The sequence below is a fragment of the Candoia aspera genome, chromosome 3 (assembly GCF_035149785.1).
Source record: "Candoia aspera isolate rCanAsp1 chromosome 3, rCanAsp1.hap2, whole genome shotgun sequence".
Classification (NCBI taxonomy): Eukaryota; Metazoa; Chordata; class Lepidosauria; order Squamata; family Boidae; genus Candoia; species Candoia aspera.
In genome coordinates this window covers 166,442,501-166,455,159 of record NC_086155.1, presented here as the reverse complement: position 1 = coordinate 166,455,159, position 12,659 = coordinate 166,442,501, and the positions used below count along the sequence as shown (strand labels likewise).

General features: G+C 36.1%; 1 protein-coding gene across 1 annotated transcript in view; it reads left to right on the top strand.

Annotated features, from left to right (window-relative positions):
* The window catches only part of CCDC178 (coiled-coil domain containing 178), a 186,156-nt gene that overhangs the window by 124,115 nt on the left and 49,382 nt on the right, over positions 1-12,659 (top strand). Inside the window, exon 17 of the mRNA XM_063299961.1 lies at positions 568-717. Coding sequence (XP_063156031.1) covers positions 568-717 — 150 coding nt within the window. The remainder of the gene's footprint in view (positions 1-567; positions 718-12,659) is intronic.

The following is a 12,659-nucleotide window of genomic DNA, read 5'->3' as shown; positions in this document are numbered from 1 at the left end:
CAGAGTTGGTTTTAAGATGGCCGGCTATACAAATGTTTTAAAATAAAATAAAATAAAACATTTTCTGTTGGGGTTTCTCTAAATGTTGGGTTCTAACCTTTATTAAGCTTAAGCTATAAATTCCTGCACCTAGTTTTACATTATAAGCAATGTAATTAATATCTCTGTATTGTGCTTTTTTCTTATGACTTGGGCCCTAATGCTGTGAAACACATTTGATAAATCAGCAAGGACCGCAAGAGTATTGTAAGAAATATCTGTACCAACTACATGTACAAAACTCCATTCCTGAGTCTGGGACTTTATGACCAGTTTAAAGAGCTGCTTCAGAGCCATTTTTTTAGTAGAATTATTATTTTGTATCCTGTCACTCATACCTACTGTATGTGCAAGGTTGTTGCTGGGTTTTTTTGTTTTTGTTTTGCATATTACTGTTTAGAGATATGAAGCAGTATACATTATGTTTATATAATACAAAAATGATGTATGCCATGATTTACCTAGAAATATATATATAGTAACTTTTAAAAATTGTTTGTAATGGTAAACTAGAATAACTCTCCTTAGATTTCCCTGGATGATGTACTGGATGAAAACCTACATTTAGCACGCGAGTATCAGATGCTCCAAATATGCTATCTAAATGACAAAAATCAGCTGATGGACTTCTGTGACCATAAAGGCAGAGCTGAAGCTGCATTACATGATCAACAGCAGGTATGATAAAAATGTGTTGTTTTTTAATGTCTGGTTTTTCTTTTCAATTATTATTACTAATTAATGTCAGAAAGTAAAACTGAAATGCATAGGTCAAACAATATGATATCTCTCACGTGTTCTTTTGTTCTGTTTTTCATTTTATACTACACAAATGAAAATACCATTATTTGTCAATCCTGATAGTCTGCCTCAGTTTGGATCTTACCTAAGGACAAAGGAATTAAAAAGAGGGGTAGAGATCAGTGCAGTTGGCTATTAAATTTACCTATACCATGGTTTGGTTCTTGGTGATTAGGAGGCAGAACTCTTGTTTGCTTGTCTGTTTGTTTTATTCAGGCTTATAGGCTGCTTCAATCATAAACTGACTCTAAGTGGCTTATATTTCCAATTAGCATAAAATAATTAAAATGATACATGTAAGAGAAAATAACAGAGCCCCAGATGACACTTTATTGGCATAGGCACATGCCAATGCAAGGCACATCCTGATCTTACTGGATGGGCAGAGGAGCAGGTGGCCCTAAATATATTCAGCTCTTAAGCTATATTGCCATATTGAATTTAAAGATAACAACTAGCACCTTAAATTATATCCAGAAGCCAACTGGTAACCATTACAACTCTGGTATCATCTAGGCACAACAAAACATGCCCATAAATATGCAAGCCATGCTTTTGGGTCCAGCTGCAACTTCTGTGTTATTTTGGGGTGGGGGGGAGGCATGGGTGCCAACATGATTGATTACATGATAATATCCTTAAATTTGCCTTCCAGTGAAAAGGTAGCTCTCTATCCTGACAGTGATCATTTCCCACTTTTTGCTGTTGACACTTTGTATGCAGACAGAACCAGAAGGCATGAAGGAGACTGCATGAGTGCAGAACTCCCAAATTAAGTGGACCAGCAAGCCTGTGGGAACAGCCTCACAGCTTTTTAATATCTCTGAAGGATCTGATTTAAAATTATCTCTGAGGGTTGTGAAGGATGTTTATGAAGCTCTAGCTATTTATCAACAAATTAGCAATCATACTCAGAAACATCTAAAATCTAGTATTACCCCAGTCAGAAACTCACTCCAAAGTTCAGGCTTTGGCTTGATAAGGAATGTGTTGTAACTAAGGCTAAATTAGCAACGTGTGTAGGTTCATCATTTTTAACAGCAAACTTCACTCTCAGGATGCTGATTTGGCCCTGGAAAAAATAGGTAAGGCTCTTCTGAAAAAGAAGAAACTGCTACAGCAAATGGTCAGCTGGGAAAAAAAATATATAAAAGCAGGCCAGGATAGAAAAACTGTACTATCTTCTGGCATCTTGTTGCCAACTCAGCTCCAAAAATCTAGTTCTGGGGTGGGGACTTCTGATCTGCCTGAAAAATGGGTCAGGCACTTCCATGAGTAGGGCGAGGATTTCTACGACCTAAAAATGTTAGAAATATGCAAGCATTTATGACCTTAAAACCGTTTAAATATGACCAATTAAGCAAAAAATATGACTTTTAAAGCAAAGATATGACTTTACAATTTTTCTGAAATTAGAACCCAATTTTTAAAAATCTGTGCTTACACACACACACAAACACACACAAATTAAAAGGTTTATTCTTCACTTCCAGTGCAGAAGTGCTAGTATTAAAGGACTAGCACTTTAGAACATTTTGAAAGTAAAATGGTCATCCCTAGATTAGTTTTCATTAACAGCAGAATTGCATTGGATGACCACGTGCATCTTGAGGTTATCAAGCTCAAAACTCCTGTTGTCCACCAGTATGTTCTTGTATCTGGAGAAACTCTGACATCACAAGAGGTTATAGGAACAAATTTGAAAAAAGCAAACTCATCTGGAGAAACTTCTGGCTCGAAGTCTTCAAATTTTGCTTTGAGTCCATTTCCTTATTTTACAAAGTGTTGAATAACCCAGATTAGATTGCAGCACTCTTTGTAGTTTATCACTAATTTTTTCGGCCACTTCCCCCTTTGCTTGCTTTAAATCACTCTCAGTTTGTTTTACAATGTTCTGTGCATCACTAAGTTCCATTCCTACAGTTTCAAGGCAGGTGATTGCTCTTGATAATCCACTGAAATGAGATCCTATATATGCTAAGTTTCCAGCCAAGGTTTCAGAAGAGGTATCTTGCATAATCTTGATAGAGGAAGATTCACAACAGTCAAATTCTTTAACTATCTGCTGCATGGAAGCATAATTTGTGAAAGAATACATAGCCGCATCCAGCCAAGTACGCCAAATTGTCACAACAGGTTGGGGAAGGAAAGCCGAAGTAGGAGCAATTTCTTTGAACTTTTGTACTCGAAGTGGAGCTTTAATGAACATTTTTTTCCCATTCAAAATTATCTACATCAGGATAGTTGCTTCGAATCTCTTCGACCACTCTGTGTAAACCATGTGCAAGGCATGTGATATGGATCATTTTTGGATAAGGAAGTCCCTTGGCTGCTTTAGTCATGTATGGAGCAGCATCTGTTACAAAGAGAAGGATATTTCCCTTTTTACACCATCCGGCCAGAGTAGTTTCATAGAATCGTCAAAGAGCATAGCAGTAGTGGAATCGTTTACATTTTGTAGAGTTTCACATGTTAGAAGAAATGCTTCACCAGGCTTGTCACATTTCAGAGTGCCAATAACAACGTTGGCTACATATCTTCCATTTACATCACTTGTTTCATCTATTGAAACCCATATCCTATTGTTGTCAACAGCAGATCTTCTCTTTCCTAACACATCTTCATAGGCAGAGATGTAATTTTTCCTTACAGTTGATTCATTTGGAATCGGGTGACTGGTGTACTTCTCCAAAAAATGCCTGAGGCTACCACTACCTAATTTCCTTAAGGGAATATTTGAAGTAACCATCACTGTACAGAGATCCTTACAAAATTCTGACTGGGTATTTGATGAACCTGCAGTTGAAGAAGAAGCTCTCTCAAAAAGGAGACGTTGCCTTTTCTCAGTGAAGGTAAATCTTGCTAAACAACTCTTGTGTTTTGCGGTGTCACAATGTTGTTGAATATTAAAATGCTTTTGGGCCGATACCTTAACTTCACATGATTTACAAAACAAAATATCACCATCACTACTGAAAATCTGCTCCCCAAATTCTTGAACAAGATGCCGTAATTTCATACTCGCTGAACATCTATTTTTAGGCATGTTGAAATCAGACTGCAGCTCTCACATGACTCCACCACCTTGAACACACACACACCTGAGTTGGGGAGCAAATGAGAAAAAAAAAAACCAGGCAAATTCTCACCTTTTTTTCAGGCCTGGTCAGGGGAGAAGCCTTTGTTCCCACTTCTCTCTCTCTCTCTCTCTCACACACACACACATACACACCTCCCTGAGTTGGGGAGCGAATAAGAAAAAGAAAAAAACAACAGGCAAATTCTCACTTTCTTTGCTGGCTCGAACTTGCTGGCTTATCAGGAAGGTTACCAATGACCAAAATATGACATTTGTTACAAAATTAAGCAGAAATATGACATAACGCCTTTAAAAAGTCAAAATATGACTTTTCAGGCAAAATAAAAAGCATCTAATTCTCACCAGATTACTCTAAAACATATTTTAATTAACTTATAAATTCAAATAAAGGTTCCAGAAAAAATATGACATGTCATAGAAATCCTCGCCCTATTCATGAACTATTTAATATAAAAGTGAATAAATCCAGCTCATGAGCTGTAATTTCTGACCCTCTCCCAGTCATCACTTCAGAGATTTCCAAACTTATCACACAACAGCAAAATGGTAAAGCTACAAGGGGGTACCTCATTCCTGTTGAACTCCTAAAATCAAATTCTGAATGGAGGGCTCTTGTGTTGACATTCTTATTCACCCTCTTTTTACTGTTCCTTACAAATTCCCATAGAGGAGTCAGTCTATAACAATTAAAATCTTGGAAAAAATGTTGTCCAAAATGGGTATTATAAGTAAACTGTCTGCCAGCCATCTTTATGATTAATTTGTTGATTGGATGATCCAAGAGAAGGTTCTAGCGAGGAGCAAGTTGGTTTTATACCTAGCTGAGATCTGCAAATCATAGATGCCTTGGAGCCCCACAAGGAGAGTGGGCCCATTAGAATAGTTTCCCTCAGGTGCCTAATGAATCAAGAGGATTTCCAGAGGAAATTGAGAATTTTTGCAGCACTTTGGCAGGCAGTTCCATCTTGTGCCTGGTTGACCAGTGGATTATGGAATAGGGAGGCAGCCCAAGCGCTACATCAGATTGCTCCAGTGAGGCCTGTTACCAGTCATCAATCCCATGCATCTCCTTGGTTTACCAAGGAGCTGAGAATATAAGAATAAAGTGACTAAAAAGACAAAGCAACAATAGTAGAAAAGCAGAAGTGAAAGCAAATAAAGCAGCAAATTATTTTCTTGTTTATTGCACCTGCAGGTTCCCACTCAGCAACTCTGTTTAGAGTAACCTAGACCCTTATAGAAAAAGATGAGCGGAACAAAGCACTTGCAGACATATCAGATGATTTTGAAGTTCTCTTAGCAGATAAAGTTGCTTATACCTGCTCTGCATTAGATGTCCATTGGACAGAATCCACTATAGTGCAAGGTAGCATATTCTCCTATAATTTTGGATTCATTTGAGTTTGTGGAACCTGAGAAAGTGAATCAGTAGTTTGAATTCTGCTGCCTGTGCCCTTGGGTGATCCCCTTCCTGGTTCCTGTGGGCAACTAGGTGGGTTGTGAGTGGGTGGATCTGGGAGATAATTAGTGTTTCTTTGAGGGAGGGTGTAATACCTCCTGTTTTGAAGCAGGCAGTGAGGTTCTCTCTCTCTTGAAGCCCTTCCTGAAATAGTGGGTTATTATTACTTTTGCCCAGTCTGCAACTTTCCCTTTTTGTGAACATTCTTTGAGAAAGTGGTAGGGAATCAACTACAAAGAATTCTAGAGCAGAATATTTTGGATCTTTTCCAATCAGGATTCAGGCCCAGTCATGGGAAAGAAATAGCATTAGTTGCTTTTGTAGATGACTGTCATGAGTACTGATGGCGAGCAGGACGGGGCCTCTATCCAGGGGGGAAAACGCATGCGTAGTACTGAGGAATTAAGCAGCCATTCAAAGAGACACAGATCAGACCCGCCTTAACTTTTGGGGTTTATCTGTCTGGGTTTTCCCACGCTTCTTCAGTTTGTTAGGATTCTGTCTTATGTAGCAGGAATAAACACTAGAGACCTACTCCTCGTCTCAGCGTGATTCCTGACTGTTAGGACAATGACCTTTCTCAGGGCCCAGATGGGGGAGTGTGCCCCACCTGCTCTTTTTAGACTTCTCAGCAGAATTCAATACCATCAATCAGGCATCTTTGTAGTATACTTCCTTAGTCTTAGAAACAAAAATTCTGTGAATTTCATATCCTGATTAGCAACTAATATTGTACACACATTTTAGCCTGATAATAAGCATTATTGTTTGTTGTACTGCATGGTTATAGGAAAAAGTGGGTTAGAACTGGTACTGCTGTGGGAAACATACTGTATGGGAAAGTCAGTTTGGGAACATTTAAGTTCCCCACCCACATACTCTGTTCTTTCTCTACAAATTCATTGTTTTCTAACTGTTTCAGATCTACTCAACATTGATCAATCTAATAAGTACAGTATTATTGCAAAACACAATGTTCAGTCATCAGTCTGGAGAAATACAGATTACAAAAGTGCTTAAGTATGATGAAGTGGTCCTCTGGTTACTCTTCCCATCCACTCAGATTCTATTCACATTACCTCAAAATGTCAAAAACATAAAAGTATGAGAAAACCACACAACAGCTGTTTTGCTGAACATTCAGGGCTCATATACTAACTACCTTTTTTCTGAAAGAATTGTAAAAACCCATCTTACTATATCCTTGTCAACCACTTAATAAAAGAAACTCTTATATGTTGACTTCCTGGCCATGTTGGAAGGCCACATTAGAAGTCATTCCATGCCTGACCTCTATCATGTCATAGTATCAGCTCATACATTTCTTAAAAACTTGAGTTTATGCTGTTGGGTTGTTCCAAAAGGAGTCTGTAATGTCACAAGAGGAAACAAAAGATCATATGTCCCCACTAAACATATGCAGGACTTTGTATGTTCAAAAATAGCTCTGTGAGTCAAATGCTGTAGAAATATTATTTTATTTGTTAAGATTGCTGTTTATGATGGGCCCAAGATGCCAAAAAGCTGTCAAAGCCTTTAATAAGATCAATTGCATGTGCATGACTACATATCATCAAGACAGATAGATAGATAGATAGATAGATAGATAGATAGATAGATAGATAGATAAACAGACAGACAGACAGACAGACAGACAGACAGACAGACAAAAAGGAAAAAAAATAGACCAGAAGTTAAAAACCATCTAAACAAATTTTCTACTGAAATTATCCACTACATCTGTGGATTTATATAATAATTAGGAAAAATATTGTAGGGGAAATCTCTTCATAAAATTCTTTGATAAGAGGAACCAGTCACACACTCTTCCTTTGAAGCAAAATTTTGTATTATTGTACCAGAGACAGCAAAAGGACACTAAAAAGAGATGGAATGCAACCACTTTATATAGAATTATGCAAATTAAAAGATGCATACGATTGTCCAGTATGATTGAATATACATGTGATTGGTGCAAGTGATTAATAGGTTCAGAGATGGGGTAGATTCTATGAGGTAATGGGGTAGAGTTACAAAAACAATAGCATATTTGAAAACACAAAGGCAGTATTATATAAATATAGTTACTTTCTATGGAGTTAGTTTCATGGCTTTACCTTATACCAACCTTATTTGCCAGAGCTCTTTCTCGCCTCTTAGCATCTTTTCCCAACCTTCCCAACATTCCTTGGCCTTCTAAATATTTTATGGCTGAACTGACGTTTATTGTTTTTCATGTGCCTGAGAAGGTAATGTAGGGAGGGGAATATTGCTTTGTCTAACTAATGCAATTTCCTCCTACAATATACTTGTTTTTCATGTAATATACATGAAATATACATATTACAAGTTTCATAGTTTATGATTTTATATTATCTTATTATGATTGGCTTTAGGAAATTAGGAAAACTAGTACTATTTTAAAGAAAGTTATCCAGACTTTATGTGTCTTCTTATTGATTATAGGCAACATAAATAAAAAAGGATCTAAACTGAATAATTACAAAATTAGTTGAAAAATGCTTTGGTAGTCTAGTGAAGCTACAAAACATAATCAGCAAATAAAGAATATTTGTATGGTTTACATTAGAACAACAAAAAGAGTTGATTATATACTGCTTCTATTAAGTATTTTTCTTGAGGTTAGGGTTAATAAGTGAGTTACAACTGCAATGGAAAATCAATTTTGTGGGAGTACCACAATAATGATTTTTGTAGTTGCTGTACTGCACATATTCATCACAGTGACATGAATCCTCAAAAAGAAAATCACTCTCATGTTCACTTTTTCCCAAGTACACAGTGCTATTGTCCTTAAATGCATGTGCACCTGCACAGACATACAAGTAGTCCTTGTTTAGCAACTGCCCATTTAGCGACCAAAGTTACAACGGTGATGAAAAAGTAACTTTCCGACCAATCCTTGCATTTACGACCTACACAGGTCTGTGAAGCAAAGAAAAGCTGAAGTAAGATCATAAGCACAGCCATAGTTTCACTTAGTGACTGCTTCACTTAACAACTGAGTTGCCAGTCCAAATTGTGGTAACTAAACAAGGGCTACCTGTAATCTTAATCACAGACATAATCATAATCAAATTAATTTTAAGTTTGTTTTGTAAACTCAAGATTAAGATTTTGGTATTAATTTTAGATGGACAATATCTCATGATTACTGAACTCATAACATAAAATTTGTATCCTCAAATAATTGATAACTGAATTAATGACCTGGGTTCATTTTCCATAATGGACAAAGGTGTGCATTTACCTTGGGAATTCTTGTTGCTCTGTTTGCATTATTTGAATTAGCAGCAGAAGGAATCTCTTTTTGACTGCTCCCTCCATATTATTGGCAAGGATCAATCAACAGAGAATGCTGCTTCTTCTAGGTTCCTTTATTGCAATATAGAGATGGAGGATCTTGAAAATATACGTATTTAATTTCTGGACTACCCAACTCCAAAGTGACTCTTGGCAGTGTGGGGTCTTGCTATTGTATTAGAACTTATGTAAACTCAACTCATGATGAAGAGTTACTAGGAAGCATGATAACAAAAGTCATTCCACTGCAGTTCAGTTTTGATAGTAAAATTTTTGCAACATGATCACAAATCCTCATGCATTTGTACAATGATCCTTGCTATACTTTCATACTAGAATCAAAAGACTGCCCTATAAGTTGAGAGAACCTGTTTGCTCTTATGTAAAATGCTATTTTGCTCCTTAATACAGCTTAACCAGTGCTCCCTTGATAAATGTTAGTCATTTATTCCTTACTATTTTTCCATTAACAAAAACGCATTTATCTGATTGTCCAAAAATCACGAAGTTATCTGACAGCACAGAGTATATAATGTTTTTGTAGACATTAAAATATTAAAATCTAAAAATATTTTTTCATGGATGCCAGTAATGATAATCCATTGTTCTCTTCCCATAAAGAAATGCCACTGTCAGCTGAGAGAAGAAGTTGTAGAATGAAATGGCATAATTTAATCAACAGCCAATTTCAAATGGGAGTAAGTAGACCAATAAGAGAGGCTTCAATTCCCTTATATAATGCAACAAGAGAAACAAGAGCAGGTGTTAACATTGTCAGTGCAAACAGCCGAAACACCAGTTTTCTTGAACGCTATTAAAAGGCTTGAAATGGGCCAGCCAAAATGTGCACTTCATTAAATAGACGGTGTAAGTGATTTGTTTGGACAGAAATATCAGTCAGTGAATTTGTATTTTTCATTTATTTATTTCTAATACTTAGATATCACTCCCCTTCACCCCCAAAAGAAATCTCCAGGGTGATTTGTTATTTAAATGATGATGATTTGATTTAAAGAGACCCAGGGAAAGTACTAATCTTCATGACATTCATGATTTGGAGAGAGGAAGGGAAATGTAATTCTATATTAATTCAGAAATTAGAAATACTGGAACAATCTCATAATTCTTTTCCAGAAATGTTCTTTTGTACATATAATATTTATTGAATTTTACTTTCTTGTGACCATTTCATTTAAATACTAGTGTAACAATGACCTTGATTTATTTTTTAAATATGTCATCTTTTGGCTATATTTCTATACACGCTGTAATTGTATATGTGGAAGTGCGTTCCATTATAGTCTGCAGGACTGTCTTCTACAGCTATATGATTGTGCTGTGCTTCTGTTGCACATGGAAAATCCCAAAAAGGGTTAAGAAAACTGAAATTTACTTACCTTCCAGTTTTGACAAAGAAACAACTTTATCTAAATACATGACTGTGCTGCTTCATTGCACAGATGAATCCGGGGTTCATAATTGTATCCTATGGTCCCTCACCGTAATAAAAAAGAAAGTAATCTACTTGAGCCATTACTGTCCTCCCTATACACATATCATTCATATGTGTGTGTGTGTTTGCTCATTTGTGTGTCTGTATCATTAGCAATAGCTTTCAAAGGTATCTACAACTACTACTGTTGTCCACTACTAGATTGTTCATTGTATATTCTCACAACATTTTCTTAAAATCAGAGCAATTATCACATCTAAATTTTTTAAAACTTCCACTTTGTGGGATGCATTTAGGGGTCTGGTTATTTACTGGTATTACAATATCAGATATATTGACTTCTTGCTTGTTTTGAAATGATTGTGTGGGTGCTTAAAGGCTTCTTGGTATGTGGACTCTGTAACTCAATAGCTTGAAGCTTCAAAGGCCCATTGTGATCACCTTGTAGATCTTTTTCCACAGCAGCCATACACTTGGTTGACATTTTCATCAAGCTGCTTACCAAAACACCACAATGCTTTTCTTGGCCAATCACTGCCAGCATATACATATATTTAGGAGTTTTCTCCACAGGGCCTTCACTGTACAAATGCTTTAGTATATCCTAAATTTTTATGATATGTTGCATTCATGTTTTAAGCTTGTGCCTGAATTTGTGTAAAGTAGTGACTTAAACTGTTCAAATATTTGTCAGCATCCTCAGGATTCCAACATGTGCTGGAGGACCATAGAAAATAATTTTAGGAGCCACAATTGACTACAGTACTCAGCTTACTTTGTCAGTCTTAAATTTATATGAGCAAAGAAGGAACTGAAAAATAGAATGCCAACAAAGGAATTATTGTAGTAATGATGCTTTGAAGACACAGGGTTTTGATCTGTCAGAAGTAGAAGCAAAGTCAAGTCGTTCATGATTTTAGAGATTAGAGCTTGTTAAAAATTTTGAAGTGTTCATTCCATTAGCGCACATTTACCTCAAAAGTACAGAACCATGTGGACATTTCTCAGATCAGACTGAGGGCTGATATTTTAAAACTGTTGGAATATATAAAATATATTGTTCTAGTCAGCCTCTGACTATAGACTTCACTGGAGAAGTAGCTCTGAAATGGATAATCATAAGATTCTTACAACTGTTAAAAAAACTTACAAAGAATTCATAACTGATTGTCAGAAAAAGTTAAATATGTTAGTGGTGATGATGACATCACCTATAGACTACATATGATAGTATGGTTTTCCAATGTGATTTTGTATTTCTAACTTCCAAATTTATAGAAAAAGTGTATGTGAGAGAGTAAACAAGTTATGCTAGAAGAGTTATTAGATATTATAAAGAAGGGTCAAAGCTGAGGGTGACATAAATACTTTATATTCAGAAGGTCCCAGATTCCCCCTAAGCAAGCACCAGGCAGTACAAATTACTATGCTTCAGTCTGGTACCATCCAGATATATTGCACTACAACTCTCCTCATTTTCACTAATTTCACTAATGCATGTCCATTAGAATTATGGGGTTTGTAATCCAATACATCCTGGATGTTCTTCAGAACCAGATGTGCCGATTATTTTTCTCGATACAAGGGTGTTTCTTGTGTACTTATTTGTGTTCTTAATTATAATACATTTAATAGATGACTAACAGATAGAGCAATGTTATGCCTAATCTTTGTCTTCCACATTTTCAACTGGAGAAAAGCTATTTCCAACATATAAAAGAAGAGAGAAGGTTGAGAGAGGAAACATAAAGGAGAGACAGAAGAAAAGAATGATGGGATAAATAATAATACAACAATGCACAAATAATAGGTCTGTAAAATCATTTATACCCTGATCCTAAACATTCTGTATGTATTTATGTCCCACTACAATACAGGAAATACAGACTTTTTATTTCCATATTTTGGACATAACCAGTTTGTCAGTTTCAGGAGTGTTTCCAAGAATGACTAGCCAAAATATCACAGAGAACTTTAAAAGCAGCCCCACCCCTGGTATTTTCTCTAGCCCCACCATCTGTTATTTGGAATATAAAAACTCCATTTAGCTCACCTGGCTGATTGGAGGGGCTTGCAAGTAGTGGGTTAAGAAAAATAAGAGGGCCTGTGACTGTGTGTGTGTGTGTGTGTGCGTGTGGTTTGAGGAGGTAAGATAGAAGAAATTTTGCACAGCCATACAGTGGAGTACTTCTAAGTTTTTTGAGATGCCACCTGTTCCTGGTTATCCATGTATGTATAGATGTACAAATGTTGTTAAAATGCGTCAGAACAAAGTGGGTGTTATATATACTCTTTTTTTCTAATATATAATACTGAAGAGAACAGTAAGTTAGAAGTTCATACCAGTTTTGATCTTTGAGATCACAAATGACTAGACAAGAATTAATGCACTATCTTATCCAGGAGAGAAAGGAAGAAGTAATAAGCAGACTAAAAATCTCTGAACAACTTTCTAGTATTGTATAAAGCACAGTCTTTATAAT